Below are 22,022 nucleotides of genomic sequence, written 5' to 3'. Positions count from 1 at the left end.
TTATATTAGAAATCAAAAACGTAATAATAGCAGAGTGGAATAAAAGAAATAAATATTACAAATATAAACTTTTAAATTAGGGATATAAATATATTTTGTAAGAAAACTTTTATGACTTTATTAGATTTATACAAATGTTGGAAATTTAATGGGAGGAAACTGAATCAAGGTAAGGAGTTTTCCGAATAATACGAAATGTGTTGACAACAATGAAAAACTGTTCTATACCAGCATTTTTTTATGATACCTAAACATTTATAATGCGGTATTCAATACCTTCACTTGACATCTCAATTTAATTACTTGAATGCGCGTTTTTACTGAATTAAAATAAAATAAAATTATATTTAAAAAAATTATAGTCAATTCCTACTTAGGTCAGCAAAGAAAAATTTTATTTTAGTTACTTTTCATTAAATAATTAGAAATAACATAAATATGTATATACATGTGACAGAATCACAATATTAAGTGGCAAAACAGAAAGCGAATTTCCTTGAAAATTTCAATTTTCCCTTCTATAGATAGTGTTCGACTATTACTTTTGTTTGTTGCCATTTATTCGTTTTCTATTTTTTTTGTATCTAATTTAGGAAGCTGATGGCGGTCTATAATAATTTCTCTCAAATACACACTTTCCATCTCTCTCACTAATTTTTTCGCATGTTTTTTTTCTCCATTTTTTTCCATTTTTATTCCAATCCAGAATGAAAAAATGAATCTGAAAAAAAAATTCTTTTCCAGCGTGTAGATAACACGCTTCGTCTATAACGGTATTTATTCCTAAATTTATATCCTGCCAACTAACATAATAAAAAAAATTTCTCTCATATAAAACTCAAATTAATTAATTAAAATTAATTAGCGAATTAATATTTGAAAAAAACTGTATTAACATCAAGTGTCATTTACAAAAAGTTTGGAAAAATGTATTTGAACTGGAGTGGATGATAAAAAAGAATTTTTTTAACGATTGAAATTTGAACAAGATATAAACATACAAAGCGTGAACTAATAGTAGGGATATATAAATGTACATAGGGTAGTGTGAACTAATAGTAGGAATATATAAATGTACATAGGGGCAGAGTAGGGATATATAAATGTACATAGGGGGAGATGTAGGGATATATAAATGCACATAGGGGGAGTGTAGGGATATATAAATGCACATAAGAGGAGTGTAAGGATATATAAATGCACATAGGGGGAGTGTAGGGATATATAAATGCACATAAGAGGAGTGTAAGGATATATAAATGCACATAGGGGGAGTGTAGGGATATATAAATGCACATAAGAGGAGTGTAGGGATAGATAAATGCACATAGGGGGAGTGTAGGGATATATAAATGTACATAGGGGGAGTGTGAACTAATAGTTTTTTTTTATTTCCAATGCAGCAGGCGACATAGACATTATCCTAACGCCGTGCAGAGATCAAAAGATAAGAAAAATACAAATACAGAAGGATATGAAATATACAAAATACAAAATCAAATGCAAAACATCAAACACAAAAATTAAATCAAGAACTTAAATTGAACAAAAGTTCTCTGGCCTCCCAGTATCGGGAGTAGATGCAGTTCTTTGTGAGAACTGAACAGTTGAGAAGATGTTCAGCATTCATCGTCGCACCACTGTGGTAGAGGGGGCAGGTAGGATTATACACTATTTTAAGACGGAAAAGATGGGCGTAATCGTGCTTGGTAGCAGGACGAAAGGCAGCTACAGCATTGCTTCTTGGGCAAATCGGGGAGATTAAGGATGTCATTTCCCCACGTTTTTTCTCTAGTCCGTTCTTTTAGCAATGATATATGTGTTGTCTTAATTGCATGATTAATCATTAACGAAGAGGATTTATAGCTAACCAAGTTATTTGGGGCTTGGCTTAACAAGGCGACAAGGCTTAACAAGGTAACCTTTTTTGGCCAGTGCATCAGCTTTTTCGTTGCCGGGGATACCACAGTGGGATGGGATCTATTGTAAGGCAATTGTTTTATATTTTTCACCTATCTCTGTCATTAAAGATCTACAGTTCACAATGGACAAAGAGCCAGGGGCTTGAGAGTAGTTGGCAATGGCCAGAATCGCAACTTGGGAATCCGAGAAGCTGACAGCTTTATAGAAAAGAGAAGGACGAGCAATTAAATGAGTTAAAGCTACTTTGATTGCCTCAACCTCACCATCAAAAGCGGTCTTGGCTGTTCCCAACGAAAGATAGTGGGAGAAATGCTCACAAAAAATACCAGCACCGGCAACACCATCCATCTCAAGCTTTGAGCCATCTGTATATATGTGCAACCATTCTTCAAGAGGAAAACGATTGTGGATAGTCTCCATCCCCGCGCTGAACAAATCTGCTATACAATCCTGGGCTTTTAAGATAGGACACATAAGGTCTAGGTGATATAATATTTTTCTAGCTTCCATAGGGTTTAAGGGTGGAAGCAAAAGTTTAATCCGGGAAGGTATATCAAATTCATCCATCACTTTTAATACAGCTTGAAGGTAGCCGTCCTGAGTCTTCAGCCTATGAGATTCAGACTTGGTCAACATAACGCTATGATGTAGGCGAATTAGTTTCTGATAGAGCTGATTTCTTTATTTCATATTGTATAGGTAATTCATTGGTATACAGCAGAAGTGCGTCAATGGGTGTGGTCTTGACACCCGTGACAAGACGAAGTGCATTATTTTGCTGTCGTTCCTGTCTATTAATACCTCCCTCAGATACTGTAATAAGAGGAGCGTTACAGTAAGTCATGACAGGTTTCATAAAAGTCTTTTAGGTATCAAGTAGAGTTGTGGTAGCACAGCCCCACTTAACTCCTGCGAGGCGTTTAAGGAGTATCATACGCTTCTCAGCCCGTTGCTTGATGTCATCAATATATAATTTCCAAGTGAGTTTACGATCGAAAATTACTCCTAAGTACTTAGTACTCTCACTACACGGTAGGGCTACATTGTTATACGATATATGTAGTTGTAATGGTTGGTGACATAATGAAAAGGTTTGGTAGGTTGCTTTCACCGTGTTGACGATCATATTGTTTTCTAAACGCCGGGAAAGGAGTCTGGACAGCCGAGATCTCTTTGTTTTTGTGAACTAATAGTAGGGATATATAAATGTACATAAGGGGAGTATGAACTAATAGTAGGAATCGAATAAATGAATAAAATATTTAAATAACTATCAAAAAAGTGTGCATGTGACAGAATGCAGAAAGAAGAAACTGTAATTTAATAGGTGAAAGGCAAAATACACAAGACCTACTGTCATTCCTAACTGAATATATTTTGACATTCTTCGCAAAGAAAATCCGATTTGGAAGAAATAAAAAAGTTATTTCCGATTGTTTGAAACTTGTTATTTTTGCTACCTTCCTTTAGCGATTTGTTTGCATTTTAAAGTTCCACCACTTTAGATCTTGATTGGATCTTAACGAAGTGACGTCAGTAAGAAAGAAAATAGTCAGGGAAACTAAATCCCAGTGGGTGGTATTTCTCCTATCAAACTCTAAAGTAGTTTTTGTCTGGCTCTCTAACTAAAGATTATAGATCCATTAGACTTAAACCCTCGAAATCTTTTTGGAATTCTGATTGTGTAAGTCTCTAAAGTAAAGAACAATGTATTGTTGAGAGTTACTTTGTAACTTATATTGATAATGTAATGCTGCTTCATATACTTTTCTGATATTTTTTAATGCTTTAAGAAGTCAGGTTATTTGGATATTTCACAACGGGTGCTTTTTTCTTACAGAAATGGTTGTTGCTTACTTCACAATAAAAATAATATATTGTGTAAACGCAGGTAATGTGTTTGTTTACTAAATATTTACATTACCTTCAGCTTGAACAATTTACAGCATCTGTTAGAAAATATCAAATACCATACTTTGAAAAGAAAAAAAAGCAAGGTAAACGTAATTTTCTGATGATTTCCAATATGAAACTTAGTGAATGAACTCCAGTGAATGGGGTAAAATTAATTATCTTAAAAAAAAGTTCCAAAAATTTACTACTCGTTAATCCCAATTTAATTCATTTGACAAAAACATGCCAAAAATGGAGAAAAAAAATTCTCTGCAATTTTATTCAGTATCAAATGTTAGAAATAGATTATTTTACAGAAATTTTTATAAGCGAGTTGACTACTATATATATTCCATAGTTCAAATATACGAGAAATATTAATGGCTAACAGTAATTTTTGCTCAAATTATAACAAAATAAATCAAAAGACATAATTTTTAAGACAAATATAATAAACTAATACATAAATATTATTATTTACATCAATTGTCATGAATTCCAAGTCCCTCAGATTTCTTTGAATTTTCGACAAATTCCAAAAATCCGTCAAATGGCATGAAACAGCCAAACTTCTATCTATAAATGCATCGCCATCTATCGGGAAGATTTTAAATTACATATTATGCATTGTACGATATGAGTTCAGCCACGGAGTTGAAGAACTGATCTTTCTCTTGCTCGAACTCAGGTCGGGCATTCCTAAATTGGTGCATTTGCGTTGCCCAACTGAGTTCCGGTGTAACAGGCAAAGGGTTTCCTTCTCGCTCCCGTGAAAATGACGGGGTAAGGTTCCACCCTCTATTCCTCGCCCCCGTGAAATTTCCGGACTTGAGAATTCACAAATAACGCGCCAATAAGAATAAAACTAATTCTTTTGTTTTGACCGGAAAAAATTTTATTTCTTATTTAACACCAGATGGCAGTACCAGGATTCGTTCAAGGTAATTGTAGATAGTTAGTTTATTTTAAACTAGATGTCAACACTAATCAAATACGTGTATTTGGCAAACTAGACACTTTTATGACCGTTTTCTTTAAAATTAACTGATCGTTAAGAGGTTAATGGGCAGTTTTTTTTCTATAAGTCAAATGTAAAATGGCATATTACCAACAATATTGTAAGCGAGTTGTTTGTCGGGTTAGTAATCGTGCTGGTAAAGTGAGTTATCGCCGATATTATCAGTCGACAAAATGATCTTGCCGATATAAGATGTGTTGTGAAGTGATTATTCGAGATATGAACCTAGGACCTACGTTTTGCGCAATTTCGCATATTAAACTCGCTTGATGAACCGTTGGAAAATATTTTTGTCATCGATTTTATAAAAGTAGTATCTTTGCCACATGCATTGCACATATCTTAGATTTTAATTTCTTACATTTATAATTAATCTTCGAATATTTTTAACCCCTAACTTCTTTTTCATGTCGACGTATACAAACGGAAATCAAATTTTAAGAACTAATATCTCGTCTGTAACAGCTACTAACACATTGGCATAATAATTTAATTCCATTTAAGTATGCCTTAAATATGTAACAACCTTTATGTTTTATCTTTCGTAAAATTATTTTTAGCTTATTATTTTGTTATCGAATGGCTTTATTTTCAATAAAGATCATTTTCAATAAATCACTAATAATATTTTTTTCCTGCGAAGAGTGGCGATCGTATTTCAATCGCTTTTGATTTGAACCTGATACTAAGAGGTAGGAGGTTGAGTAATAGTAATAGTAATAATAATAGTAATAATAACAGTATATTAAATAATAGGCTTTTCAAAGCTATTTTTACAAGTTTTGTAAAAGATAAAACGTGTTTTCGTCATAAATTGCCTGGATATTGAACATCGGATTTCGAAAATTTTAATTATCTGCTTTGTTACTTTATGAATCACGAAGCAAAAATATACCATAAAACAACCGCAAGTTCTAAAATCTGAAAGCAATTGCATTTATTGTTTCTGCAGCCGTTGGCCGATAATTGTTTCTAAGTCGTGATATACTTTTGCTATATACTTTAGTCTACTTTATATTGTACGCACTTTATCGACTGCATGGAGAAAAAATTTCTAGCAAAATTACCGAACAGTATGGTAATGACTTAAAAAAACCTTCATCCTGGCTAATAAGACCAAACTATACGGTATATAAACCATTCTTTTGGTGGTTTTTACGTTTAAATGGTAACGCTTTACCGGAAAATAAATTATAGTTCATATTAATTACCATACATTTAGTGAATACTTTACTGTATACCTTATCTATACACTATATGTAATATGCATACTTTATAGATATGATTAAGCATAGACTTGGAAGAGGTAATAGGCTTCACTGGAAAATAAATTATAGTTCTTATTACCATACATTTAGTGAATAACATGAAACGAACGGGTATATTTTCCCGAATAAATAGTTTCTACGCCATGATGTAAGGTATTACGATAAAATTACCTAATTTTACCTCATTTACCGAAATTTATCACACATTAAAAAAAATGTTTGATTCTCAATTTTACCAAAGTCATTACCGAGCACTTCGATAAAATTACCAAACTTTTTCCATAAAACACGGTAAATTTTACCATATTCTGGTAGCTTTGACGTTATTTTTTTCTCAGTATATTACACTTTATAATATACTTTATCGATATACTATATATACATTATCGATATGATTAAGCATATATTTCGAAAAGGTATATACGAGTGGCATATTTTATGTAAAAGCACTTGGGTCATATTTATCCATACCATTCCTTGTTTAAGGAATCGTGTCATAGATTTACTTGTAAAAAATAGCATAATACTCTATTTTATTTATTTATTTATTTATTTTTTAATTTACGTTTTTTTTTTCTTTACTGTTTTGATTTATTTTTTTTGTACCGAGAAAGTAATATCATTTTTTTGAAATGAATAGTTAGCCTAAGTAATAATGTGGGCAATTATTGCCCGGAATTTCGATTACAGGAAATGCTAAGATTAGATGTCACATGAGTTAGTTTCAACTAGATTTCCTGGTATCTAACTTTCCGTTAGAGAGTTACGACAATTGCTTTTATATGGTCAGATACAGAGGGGTTGCAAAAGAGAAAGATAGTAGAATGGTAGCATAACTGGCGACGCTTCTCCCAAATCTTCCTTTCTTCCGTGCTTGGAACTTTTGGCTAGCACGGTGATTTTTATTGTTATTTTAATTTCGCTTTCTTTTAGCATCATACGATGTTGTAGTTAAAGTTGCGCTAAAAATAAAACAAAAATGAACAGCATTTTAATTAAAAAAAGTAAATTATTCATAACTGTACAAAAATTAGATTGGCAAAAGGTTTTTTTAATTATGTTCATTAACATATTTTTTACTTTTAAAAAATAAATATTTTATCTTAATATACTAGGGGGCTATGCCCCCTGTTCGCTGAAACTCACCGACCCCGATAATTGCTTCGTAATAATTGTCTTTTCTTGGCAGAAAACAGTTTTTCGACCAAAATTAAAATTATTCACTTAACATATATGTACTAAAAGGAATTCTGTTTGCTTACGCTTGTGCCTCTACTTCCCACTTCCAAATATTACCATCTATTAGTATTATAAACAATTAGATCTCTTGGTGAACAGAAGTGATTTTTCGAAGAAATAATTTTTAAAAATAACATTATTATTCTTGTAACATTATATTGTTCAAACAAATTTGATGAGTTCTCAACCATAATTTAATATTTTCGCTAATAACAGCAGTACTGGAAAATAACTTTAAATTAGGGATACAAAAATATTTAAAGGAAAACAATTCGCGATCGCAACGAACTATAGGGGGCGTTGTTGTATGAGACGCATACCTGTGATTTCTATATGAACCGTCATTCAGTTACTCGGGAGACGTGTTTAATGTAGCGTGTAGCATTGTAACGTTCCTTCTTTAATGCGACTTATTAAATTTAAAAAAGAAAAATGTTTGATATCTTTTCTTATACAACCGAAAACAAGATGATATCTCTTTTTTTTTAAAGAAGGAACATCCAAAACACATCTGAAAAATATTTTTAAATAAACAGAAAAAAATATGTATCTTCTTAGAGTTAAAACCTAATGCCTGAGAAATAGTTTTACTAAATTTAATGATATAACCTGAAAGGCCTATTTAAATTTTACATTCCATAGTTATAAGAATTATATTACTTCAAACATTAAAATAAGCAAAAAGTATACATAAGCTTCATAATTTTATGTAATTTAGTTTTGTAAATAAAGTTTTTTGACAAGTAATTTTATCAAAAAAATTTAAGTTTTAATAAAAATCATTATTTAGAAACTGAATAACGTAAAGTAAAGAATGCTTACGATACAAAACAAAAAAGAAATACTAAAAATTCCTCATATTAAAATAAACAACTTTCATGTTTTTTTCTTTTTTCGTTCCTAATCGGACGTAGAAAATCATTCTATAGAAAACTATCATCAAGAAAAAAAGTACTTAAAAGTAAAATTTTTTATTTTATAAAAATTAACACTTACCTGCTTTCCAAATGATTTGTTCTTCGATTTTTGTTGCCATTTTTTAGTGCTACGAAAATGCGTCTTTGCGATTTGCCAAAAATAGAACAAGATGCAATTTTATTTTTTCTGGAGCGAAATATTTTGCCCATTGTCCACCGAAATCCGATAAACTACTTTGATTTTAAATAAAGTGTTTCGTTTTATGATTTGTCACAAAAATTTTAGGTGTAGATTTGCGGCACTTAAAAACAGCCAAATCTGTAGCTGTTGTGCCGTTAATACAGAAGTACTGAATTTTTATTCATACTTTTCTGAATCATATTACTTGAAACATTAGAATATGCAAGAAGTATACATAAACACATAATGCCAATAATACCATTTAATTTTTCAAAACAATTATTTTGACAACAATTTTTATCAAAAAATTACAAACTATAAAACGGAAAATAAAGAATTCTTGGGATAAAAAACGATTTTAAGAATTCCTTACACTGAAATAAAAACTTTCATATAGTTTCTTTTCTTATAGTTCTTAATCTGACGTAAGAAACCATTCTGTAGAGAACTATCATCAAATAAGAAAAAAAAGTTTTACAAGCTAATTTTTTATTATAAAAATCATAACACTTACCTTCTTCATAAATCCGTAGAGTTCCAAATGAAATGTTCTTCGTTTGAAAGTTTTATTTTCAAATAATATGTGCATAGATTATCCCTTTATTACTTTTAGATAACATACCACACATCAAAATTTTATAATTGTAAAATCTCGATATGAATTTGAATATGTAGCTTAAAAACAGAACAGCTGAATTCTAGTTGAAATTATCTATTCTTTCAAAACTAAGAAATACTTACCAAGAAAACGATAAAAAATTTATTAATCATCAGCACAAATGACACTATTTCAATTAATTTGGTTGATTCTTTATTGTTGTTTTCCGAATGATATAGATATAGAAATATATACTGTTTTATAACAACGAAGAGTTCTATAACTATTGCAGTTCTTGACGTTCTGAATTCACATTTCTTTATTGGAATGACGAAAGCAATGTTGACTTAATTTTAATTTGTAATGAATTAAAGACAGAAAAACCTATTTTACCGTAATATACACATCTGTAACAGCAAGTGATCATGAAATTGTAAGTTATTTTGTTGGTAATAGAAAGGTAAAAATTATTGAGAAATTGTTCTTTAAATGCTTGGCGTGTTCTGCTTCAATGTTTGGCATGTTCTGGTTAGTTTTTTCAAGTTTTTCAGCTGTTCCTTAGGGAAATTTTGATTTTTATTTGCTGATAAGAAAATGGCGTCCGTCATGGCCGATGATTTTGATGGAACTAAATGAAAACGTGATAAATTAAGGCCTGATATTTACAGGCTCCCGATAGAGGGCGTACTCGAGCGTTGCGATCGCGAATACCCTTACGACTTTTGTTAATTTTATGCTGATGACAAGCAAAACAATATTGAAATGAATGAGAAAAAACTGGATCCTACCTCGTGATTTTTAGGCCAATAAAATAAAATAAAAATCGCCACTCAGCTTTAGATGGTAAGTTTAGTTGTAAAATTTTAGCAAGCAGCATTATTAAAAATTATTACCTTTTCACACACATGCGTTCTCAATTTTAATTGGCGATTTCGTGCGCAAGTGTTTTACGATTGGTCATTTGTTATCATTTCACTATCTTCTTATATCCTATAAAGAAATAATCTTTTTATTTTATAAAAATTTTTTAACTCAATGAAATCTTGATGCCTTTGTGATGGAATATCGATTGCTGAATGTTTGTGTCGATGAAATCTTGTCACCTTAACCAAATGAAATTTATCTTTAATCCGAAACTTAACTATTTTTCAAATAGTTAAAGTGTAATTAAATAAACTGAAATACTGTTAAAAATATTGATTGATTCAACCGTTTCTTCAGCTATGTAAGCATAGCATCATCAAGTAAAATTCATCAATTTCGAGACCTTGCTAACTAGAAAGCTCAAATTTCAATAGAAAATCTGTGTCTAATTTCAACAAACAGTCACTTTTCAAGTCACAGCCAAAGCTAATTTTTTTTCCAAATGAAATTTTTATTCATTTCGATTTTATCTAACTATTACAAAACTTTTCGTTTTGTAGGTAGAAAAATGATAAAATGAATCAAAAATTTGAAATTTATGTTTTTTTAAGGGGATGAAAAAACTGAACAAAAATAAATCAATTTTTGCCATTCGAAAACTGCTGGATAGATTTTAAATTATTACTAAAATTCAATACCTTTTGACAATAATTAAACTTTGATAATCTTTGATAATCTTTTGATCATCTTTGAATTCTTTTGAGAATAGTTAAAATTAAAATCAATGTATTTCCGCAGGGGCAATAGCAAGACGGTTAAAGATTTTGGTTAATGTTTAGTTCAAAACTAATTAAAGTGGTAGGATTTGAGAAAGGCCTATAAAATTTGTATGTTGTGCAAGATAATTTTGAAATGTGACAAAGCTTGTCACCAAAGGCGGGTTGTGAGGAATTAAAATGTAATATATATAAAATGTAATATATATAGTAAACCATAAGTTGCTATATAAATTTATTGCAAATTTTGATTTTCGCTAATGTTACAATATTACCTTATATATTTTCTTAATAATTTATGTAAAAATTTCCAAATAATCAATAAAAATTAGAAAATATAGTATAGAGTGATAACGAGTGACAAATTATCATATACTAGAACGTCAGAAGGTGCTTCAGACTTCAAAAACTTTTAGAAGTGCCAGTTTGGTTTCTCTGGTGACGAATTATTAAATTTCGATTTTTCTTTTAGAACTTTAGTTCTTTTTGAATGTTTAGTTCATTAAAACGAACTTTCAAGTTTCATCAAGTTTGTTTTCAGCCTATGATATTTAAAAAGCAATTATTTAAAACTTTAAATGCGTTTTAAGCCATTGAAAATTTAATTTGCACACTAAGCACAAAAATTGTCAATTTGCTTTACAGTTTTAACTTGTCAATAAATATTTTGAAGCACACTATACACTGAAAAAAATATATATGTTTAAAACTTTCAGAATTTATAAAAATTTACCCTGTTTCTGGTTTTCTGAGCTTGTTAACTTCGTTTTAAATAGGTTAGTTTCTTTTAATTCTTTTTAAGCTTTAAGCTAACATCTACCAACCTTTAAAACTATGAAAACGTGTATTTGTAAATATAAATCAGTAACTTAACTATTACGCATTAAGACTGTCCCAACATCCTATAATGGAAGCATAGAGGTTATGAGTTAAATGATCCTGAATGCATGTACTTTGTTATGTATTTCTCGAACTTGAGCCATCTGTCCTCCCAGTTGATAAGTGCTTATAATAAATAGTACTTGGTAATGAGCATGTGTGCGTGTAACAATAAATAAATACTTGGAAAAGAAACGTTTTTTTATCATTCGTTTCTCTATCTTGGTGAGGTCGCTGCTCTGAGCTCTCGGTGCCCAACCTACATCAACCAGGATTTTCCCTGGAGTTGCTTCTGTCTCCCTTGCCTATTTTTTCCGACGTGTTGCCATGGATCGCCACCAAGCCTACCTTTTTGAATCCTTTTTTTCTTTTGCTGAGAGGTCACGTTCGCGCACTTAGAATCTATAGTATTCTCTGGATGCCACCTGACAGGGACGGGACGGGAATAAGCTTTGATCATTCGTTTCACTGGGCCTCGCTGACCAAGCAGTCTCCTCTTTCCATCAAACGTTATGTAACGCTGATATGATCATCAAAATCCGGTATTGATCCCGCTACCCTTACGCTTCAAAGTGTTTGAAGGACTATTCCCATTGTATTAAAATGTTCTATTAAGATACTTGGATTCCAAAATAAAATGATGACGGCGAAATGAACACAACGTTTATTTCATACAGACAGCACAAGAGAGAACAAAAATATAGCAAAAATATGAGAAAGAATAAATCATTAGCACAGCGCCATCCATAGATATTAATTTAAATCATAAATCTTTGACATTATTTAACATCTCGACATCAGAAGCTTCAGTAATGTCAATGCTTGGTTATTTTACTAGCAATATGCTAGAGGCCTTCCTGCAGTTCCGCTAACTACTCTGAAGCATGGATCATATAGCGGGATTAAATCCCCCTATAAGAATGAATATGTATTCATGCTTTCTTTCTCATACTTGCGCTATCTGTTTTTCAATTTGAAAAGAGTTTTCAAACTATTCTCTGCATTTTCAAAGAAGCCCATGAATACATAAATAAATCCCACTAAACTATGCATGAAAGGGGCATCATAGTTTGATTTATTTAAGAGCAGTTTTTTTAAATTCTTGAAAACATCATTTAGGCACAATTTCCAACTGTTTGGAAAATAAATAATTACCCGTCACCTTGCTCTTATCCACCATTTAAATTAAACTATTGATGTATGAACATTTTACAAGATCTATTACTATTCGATTCGGTAAAATGCATGGACATCAATGTAAATGATAAAATAAATAACCATATAAATGACACCATATAAATGATAAAATAAATAACAGTTAGGAAGAATTTTTGGGTATTGTTATCATGAAACCTTAGAACATGGCATAAAAATCCTTTTTACGTTTAAATTTACTTTTTAGTTTCGTACTTTTTTTAATTTATAGTAAACTGAACTATTATTTTGAAAACCAGAATTTTCGGTAAACCTTTAATATAACATACGGAAAAATTACTATATAAATGTTTGAAATATTGTATATTTTGTTTTTCTTACCAGAATTATGTTTATATATATATATATATATATATATATATATATATATATACAGTAGAGTCCCGATTATCCGAGCCCCGGTTATCCGAGTTTCCGCTTCAACCGAGCTATCAAATATTTCAAAGATTTTTTTTGTTCTAGTTTATTTTTAAAAAAACCGCTGAAAAATAAATCTGAATTTTATCTTCCAAACACTCAGAAAAACAAAACCCAACAACTTGGTCTGATGAAATTATCGTTAATATCGTCAATAATGATAATGAATCTAGCGAAGATGATGAAGACAGTGATTATTAAAATCAACATATAAAAATCTCTCATACAGATGGACTAAAAGCTATCGAATGTACTATTGAATATATAGAACAACAAAAAGAGGCGACACCAGCCTTCCTGTTATCCCTAAAAAAGGCGAAAAATTACTACAGAAAAGCGCCAAAGTTACGTAGAACGAAAAACGATTAAGGACTTTTTTTAAGTAAAAACTATTTAATTCTCGTAAAGTATGCTGCTTTTTAAATGTCTTTAAGTAAGCTTTTTAATTATAATACGAATTGTATGTGGTATACTCGTATACATTTTGTATTTCTTAAATATATTACATTTATGCCTTCTCTTTTTCTTTCCGTTTTTATACTCTTCGCTTTAACCGAGTTTTTCAGTTATCCGAGTTTGCTGCGGTCCCCATTAACTCGGATAATCGGGACTCTACATATATATATATATATATATATATATATATATATATATATATATATATATATATATATATATATATATATATATATATATATATATATATATATATATATATATATATATATATATATATATATATATATATATATATATATATATATATATTACAAATGTCTTTATCATACAAGTACAATTATTTCGCGAGACTTTTTTTAACCGTACACATTTTTGTTGAATTTGAATAAATGCATGATTTTGTCTAATTCATACGTGGAGATTGAAAATATGAAATTATTTTTACTCCTTAAGCTACAGATATTGTTTTTAAAATGACATTTTTAATATATTTTTTGTTAAAATGTACAAGTTTACAAACATTATATTTATCATTGGGCCATAGCGAAAAACGTCTAGGTGAACTTGGGCACATCACCAGGATTAAAACTGCTTAATTGCCCTTTCCCGAAAACATTATGGTACGTAGCTGTAGGGGCTCTTCCCTATTATGACCTGTTCTGGAACATGCGAAAAAACAGTTCTTTAATAGGAAAGCTCCCTTAGCCGCGTTCGACGAGATTGGCAAGCGATATGCACGAGATAGGTACCTATGCAGTTTTAATCCTGATGATATGCTCAAACTCACCTAGATGTTTTTCGCAACATTTACCCGACCCCCTGTCATATCGCTCATAGGCTGCAATAATGCCACAACTCAAAAAACACGCGTTTTGGTCTAAGAACAGGTGTAAATATGAAAATACACATTCTTTTCATCAGCAATACTAGCACAACTCATAATTCAACTTAAAGGTAATCTGCGTTTAAGCAAACTAGAGCATTTCTTATGCATCTTCATTAGCAACTCATTGCATCTTCATTCCTTAAACCCACTTATCTCAAAACATGATTTTTTCAGTTGTGCCGTTATTGCAGCCCAAGAGCAATATGTAAAATCTTTTAAACTACATTTCAGTAAAATAGATGAAAAATTTCATTTAAGAAAAACTGTAGCATAGAGAGGGAAGCCAATTGCAAACGTGAAAATTCTTAAAATCCATTCAAAAATCTCCATGCAACAGGAAACAAAAAATATTCACCTGTGTTATTTGTAATAAAGTAAAAATGGCATCAATATCCAATTTTTTCATATTATTATCAATATCGCCTAAAAAATACTCAATAAACAATGATATTTCCTTTGCTTTTGTTTACACTCTATTGAAATGAACTAACAATATGTTAATTTCTCATTTTTAACAAGAAAAACATTTTTAACTTTGTTAACTAAATGTAATAGTTTATCCTTATAAAATTTCTTTGAATTAAAATTAAGAATCATACATATTTCTAAGCACTTTGAGAGCCAATATACAGAAATCACATCGATTTAAAAATTCGAATGACACTTCAAAGTGCTTAAAATATGGTTTTTAGGGTGTCTTTTCACGTTTTAGACCAATTGTTTCAGAAAATATCACACTATTCTAAAGAAGTTTTCTTTCCTGAAAAAATTATCAAGATTTTTAAAAATCTCTAAAATTGTATATCAATTGCTTAGGGAAATTTAAGCTGGTTTACATCTCTAATTTTTATAAAATGCCCCTTTGCACACTTTTTGAACTTACAGATAGAGGATCATTTGCTATTTATATTAAATGAAAAATATATTTTTGACAAAATAAATAAATTCCTCTAAAAAGCCGGGGAAAAAACAGACAAATACGAAGCTCTGTTAAACGATTTTGTTTTTCACTCGCTGCTGAGAAGAATTGCGTGAAAAATGAAAGATAAATTTTTTGAAAACAACTTTTCTTTCAGAAAATAATAAGTGATTGCTTAGAATTTAAAAGTTTCTCTGCCTTGCCTTTATAAAACTTTTGAAATTCTGCGAAGTAATATATTAAGCGAAAGTAGTATTGAAATTGGTTCTTAACTTTGAAAAAAACTTAAAGCAATATAATGATATTCATAAAAATAGGTTTTTCATGTAAGTTTTTCATACTTTGTGAAAATTACTTCTGATTCTAAGACTACTTAACTTTGCAGAAGTTGAAGTGTATTATTTTTTCATATTTGAAACATATGTATTTTTTAATAATAAACTATATTGATGATATATATATATATATATATATATATACTGAAGAGAAAATAAAGATCAAAACTACAGAAATATGGTAAAATTTATCGTGTTTCTGGTTCTATGGGAACACTAAATAGTTAAGTAGTTTTTATTTAATGATTTTGGTAAAATTAACAGTAAAATAACGTTTTATAATGCCAATTATTGTTTAATATTATTTCGTTGTTGTTGTTGTTGTTACTTATCCTCTAATTGTCTGACGAGGTCAGACAAGATCCAGTAGGTTGTTGACCCTCAAAAAGTCGATTACAAGAAGTGGAGAAGCATATAAGTCCTCCTTGGAAAGGCCCAAGCAGTCGAGGATATGTTCTGCTGAGGCCTGCTGGGCTTCATATTTAGAGCAGACTGCATAAGTCTTTCTTCCTTTAAAGTAAGAGAGACTGTTCGTGTGTCCGCTTGCCAGTCTGGAAATAGCTGTTTGAGATGCTCTATCACCTATATGAACAAGTGAAGAGCCCGGTTCCTTGGCCGTATTATTTTAAATCTAGTGATAAAATTTCGTAACTATATCATGATACCTTAGAGTATGGCATAAAATCTATTATTTCGGTTTAACTTACTTTTCATTTTTTATTTTTTACTAAATGTTTGTTAAAAAATTATAATTTAAAATCCAGAATTTTCGGTAAACTGTTTTTATACGAATTTCATGTATTTTTGTTTTATCAACCAAAAGTATTTATTTTTTTTTTTATCAGAAATGTCATTTCTTTATAATAAGATAGTTTTACCAGAATTTTTCTTCTTCGTGCAAATAAAAAATTTTTACTCAGAACAAACTCAATGCACTGCTTTTTAGTTTTGTTCAAATACATTACTATTTCTACGAAATTAATTTCATATGATTAAATTCCCTTTTCTATGAATAGTTTCTATTTCCGGTGACTATTTTCCTTTTTCTATAACTAGTTTTTATAATTTAGATCTACAGTTAAAAAAAAATTAAAACTTAAATACAGATATAATTTCTTCTTAAAACTTACATTTCGTATTAAAATCGTAAACCTTCAAATAAAGCAATAGTTTAGCTGAATTAATTGGAGAATGATTAAAGCACCGTGAGTTTAAAGATTTGAAGTGTTTCTAATGACGATTAAAGCTTTCAATAATTAAAACTCTAAGTCTGGTGCAAACTTTCGCATCCAAATTAATTCCTTCCGCTGTCGAAATTAGCAATGTCATTTTCTTTTCCAAATTACTGTTAATTTTACTTACTAGTAATCGGCGTTAAATGTAGACACTTGAATTGCTCATTCTAATATCTGACATTACTGCATTTTACTTTTTAAATTTATTTTAAGAGGTTTAGTAGCTTAAGCAGCTTTTAAAAATCACGCTAGTAGAAAGTTACAATGGTCGAAATTTAAAGGGTTTTAATTATCAATATCCTAAACTCTCTCGATTGCAATTACTTTTAAAGTATTTATCGATTGACTTTCAAAGAATAATTGGATCGTTTTTAATTTTAGCATAACTGAATGATCTAAGGAATTTTAATTTACAACATTAGTTGAATTCTAAGCGTTTTTGTCACTCACGTAAAAATAAATAGTTTTTTTTTTATGAATACTACATAAGTTATCTTTCTTCTTGACTTTTCTCTACTTTTCAGAAATACAAGAGCTATGTTAGAGGCGTGTGTGTTTTAACATCTTTAAGTCAAAAATCTGAAAGACATTTTGGTTTTAAAATGACAGTTGGTATAGAACTTTAAAGGAAGCAAACATCTGTTTATGCCAAGCTATTTAAAACTGATAGTAGAAAACTTTTATAAATAATGTTATTTTTTTAGGAAATGCATATATATGTTTTCATATTTAATAGAAATATACAAGATCAGTATGATTGAAATTTAAATACTATCTTAAATTTAAAGAAACTGTAGACAAAATATTTTAACTACAACTTTAATTCTTTAGAAAAATATAGATCAAAACAATTTCGAGGTTAGTGTGCTATGACCACTATGAACAATAAATTGTACTTTTCAGTACCTCACCTATATATTTTGTGCAGTATCACTTATCATTATTTTCAATCAAAAAAGTCGGAAATGCATTGTTATATTGTCATTAGTTTTGTAAATACGCCTATTAGAGCTGTGGTGATATAAAAAATTAAAGTTTATGGTGTTGAAGTAGAATGTAATTAATAAACAATGAGAAAATCATTAAAATAAAACCTAATCAAATTAGCCGTATTAATAGAATTATATAAAATATAGGATACAATCATCCTAAACAACCTAGCAATTAACTGATTAAACTTACTACCACACGTGGTGGTTAAACTAACAATTATAATGGTAGCACGAAGCTATAAAGAGTCTCTGGAAAAAAAAATCATTACATTTAGATATAAGTCAGTTAAGCTGAAATAAAAAAGAAACATAATCCTAAGAAAACGACTAAAGAGTTACTTACACATTTTTATTCTAACATCATCATATTGAGGTCACTCATACATTAAAAAAAATGTATATATCAAAAATTATAAGTATTAATGCAGAAATCTAAGATTACTCAATTTAACTCATTAATTCTGCCACAAATTTTACGGATCAAAATGGATCCTGAATACTATCATAATTTCATTTATTTGTAACGAGCACATTTCACCACTCTCTTGGAAGGAACAACGGCAGGCCGAAGCCTCCGCTCCTCACCGTCTCACATCATCAACTGTCGTATCAAATTACTTGAAAAGGGACGCTTCACTGTCGTTGCCATCAATCTAATACTTCCTTCCCCAATTCTCGATATAGGTGTCTCTGGCCTCGAGTTGGAATTCGGCTATATCTCCTCCTAGAATCCTGACCCATAGTCATTGAAATCTGAAGTCTTGTCCAAAAACATTATTAGAACAAATTGTGGAATGTGAAAAGTTCTTATCAATAAAGAGTGAAATCTGAAGTCTTGTCCAAAAACATTATTAGAACAAATTGTGGAGTGTGAAAAGTTCTTATCAATAAAGAGTGTGAAGAATTCAAAGTCTTATTAGTGCCTCAAAAAATTATTGTTACAATGTGTAACAACGCCATCATCATCATCTTCCATCTTAAACAATTTACTCCTGTATGAATGGCCGGGATAGCCTGGTCGGTAGGGCGTTGAACCCATGTCCGAGAATTCGAGGGTTCGAGCCCCGCCGCCCGTAGACTCACCGTGTAATAAAGTGACTGATTCAGGTCAAATTTACGATCTGTGGATGAATGAATGGATGTATGAACTGGTCCGCCTTATAAACAGGTGTGACGTATGATGTGGCGAAGTCGATTTCTTGTCTATAGATGACGCCACTGAAAAACAGGAATCACCCACTCTGCCTTAAATTTGCTCGATTTAACCAAGCAGGCTTGCCCATGTGGCAAGTGGCATTAGAACCAACTACCAACCAACTCCAGCACTGCTAAAAATAGTGGATAAGCACACTATTAAAGTTTTCATTCTAAAATTACGGTAAAATAACCGACAGCAATCTATCTATCCAATTGATCACAAAGTTTACAGTTGGGAGCATTTTTACTTTTACTGTTTAGACTTTGGAGCCCAGATGGCTGAGCGGTAGCGCTTCGAGCTGTCGTGACGATCCTCGGGCCGGGCAAGGTTGACTCAGATTTTCATCCTTTCAGTGGGTCGATAAATGAGTACCAAGCATGCTTGGGAACTAAACACTGGGGGTGCCACGTTCGGCTGACCACCTGACCGGAACGTCTGCTCCTGCACCCCAGAGCCCAAGGTCAAGAAAACTGAGATGGGCACAGTAGGCCTTGGCCCTCTATGAGCTGCCGCGCCTCTGAGTTTAGTTTTAGTTTAAACTTCAGAGTTAGGTTTTGTTATACTTTTCGTTAGGTAATGGACATTGGAATTGAATCCAGGTATAGGAGGACTATTAGCTGGATTAATATAGCAGGGGTCTGTCTAGGTTTTTCTGACAGGTACTTATTTTGTGAAAATTTAGACGTAATTTGTGAAAAATTAAAAATTATATTAAAAAATCAACACAAAAATATGGATTTATCGTTTCTTAAGGGATACAAAAATGAAATTTTAAGAAAAAGTATTTTGTGAAACTACCGTTTTTCCTAAAATTGAATTTGTGAAACTACCGTTTATCCTAAAGTTGAATTTGTGAAGGTACCGCTAAACGGTAGTAAATTCGGCCTGGCCAGACCCCTGTATACGAATACATATTCGAATCTTCTAAGAAGATAATGCCAATTTATAAAGAAAGAGTTGATTCTGAAAGAGGTATTGTCACACTTAATTAATAATAATATTTATTTCATCAAGACATTTACAAGTGTTATCGAAATATTTTATTGGAGTCACAATTTAAATGCATTGAATAATATTTTTGAATGTGAACTTTCAGAATAAATGATATCAATTTATTTATTGCCGCACTATTTTTGTAATTAATAAGTATTTAATCAAAACATCTTACTAGTGTAACAAAGATATTTTATTTTTGTTACCGTGATCTAAATATATTGATTACACGTTAATCTGATTTTTTACATCCACAAAAGTTAATTATTAAATTTAAAGTTTTTAAGTTATACTAGGGATTACTGGTGTGGCAATACAAACTAAAAAATACACATTTTTGGTTTATTTTACCTACTATTTGCACTGCTCATTGCGATATGACAATTTCTCGTTTTATATGAAGCTTTAAATTACATTGTACGACCGGTGGCTGAGTGGTAGTGCTTCGCGCTCCCGTGCCACAGGTCCTGGGTTCGATCCTCGGGCCGGGCAAGACTGACTCAGCCTTTCATCCCTTCAGTGAGTCGATAAATGGGTACCAAGCATGCTTGGGAACTAAACACTGGGGGTGCCGCGTTCGGCTGACCACCTGACCGGAACGTCTGCTCCTGCACCCCAGAGCCCAAGGTCAAGAAAACTGAGATGGGCACAGTAGGCCTTGGCCCTCTATGATCTGCCGCGCCTCTGAGTTTAGTTTTAGTTTAAACTTCAGAGTTAGGTTTTGTTATACTTTTCGTTAGGTAATGGACATTGGAATTAAATTGAGTTGTATTTTTTCAAATAAAGCATTCCATTGACCTTGGCATAATTAGTTTATTTGGCTGGTGCCATCTATCGTGAGAGATGAGTAATACTAGAATTTTTTATTTACGCTAGTCTAACATGGAATTATCCATGCGTGAATGAGAGTTTCGTATTCTAACAGTCTATGGTAACCAATTAATGAGTGCAGAATATAATAAATTCCTTACGGGTTATGGAATGGAAGAAACACTGAGCTGTGTGAACGTTGCGACGCCGGGTGAGGGCGCTGCGCGGAAGCGCTGCATGTATGAACGCTGGAGCCCCCGTTCAGCTGCTCATGAGAGTGACAGATTTGCCCTCGCGGTTATAATTTATACCAGCTACAAGGAACTAAGCTGCTTTATAAAGTTGGCCTGGTTTGCACGGATAAAATTCTGGTCCATTAACAAATTTAATACCATTTTGTTATGGTGATATGACTGTTTTGTTTAAATATGGTAAAATAACAATTAAATAAATTGTCATTTAACCATTGCGCATTTAACCACAATGTATTTAACTGAACTACAGTGTATTTAACTGAAACACTGGTAAATGCAGTGATCTGCAATCAGCTCCATAATGAATTCATTTCATGATTATCGTTTATCGATCAAAATGACTACGAGCAATATTGAAATGATTTCATCACCACATCCATGGATAAATCTCTCTGGACTGTGACTTGTTAATAGCAACTAGCGGATGTAAGCTTTTTATTTGCGTTACTATACTCATAATTATTGTCAAAAGAATTATTTAAATTGTTCCGTGTTTTGTTTTGTCTAAAAAATTTTAATACTTTCAAAAGTTGCTGACGAAAAAAAAGCGTTTATATTTTTTTTCAAATTGGATTGAATTTGAATTTGAATTAAATACATTTCCTAAGAGATTGAACGACAAAATTATCACAAATTAACATATCTTTTCTTTTGCTGAAGAGCACTGAGTGCCTTACTATATTTTAAAATCTTCTAAATTTAGTTCTACCTTTTACTATAAGGATGCTTTATTAAAACACGAAAGAACGTGGT

The 22,022-nt window shown here is 31.1% G+C and overlaps 1 protein-coding gene across 1 annotated transcript; it reads right to left on the bottom strand.

The window, feature by feature from the left end:
* Positions 1-1,980: 1,980 nt before the first annotated feature.
* Positions 1,981-2,559, bottom strand: LOC107445737 (uncharacterized). The gene has a single exon (XM_016060214.3). It carries the CDS (start codon positions 2,557-2,559, stop codon positions 1,981-1,983), a length of 579 nt encoding a protein of 192 aa, XP_015915700.3.
* Positions 2,560-22,022: the final 19,463 nt, after the last annotated feature.

This window comes from Parasteatoda tepidariorum, chromosome 5 (assembly GCF_982258835.1).
Source record: "Parasteatoda tepidariorum strain Cologne lab strain chromosome 5, Ptep-v5.0, whole genome shotgun sequence".
NCBI lineage: Eukaryota > Metazoa > Arthropoda > Arachnida > Araneae > Theridiidae > Parasteatoda > Parasteatoda tepidariorum.
Note: the sequence above shows the minus strand (reverse complement) of the source record. Positions and strands in the feature narration are given on the sequence as shown.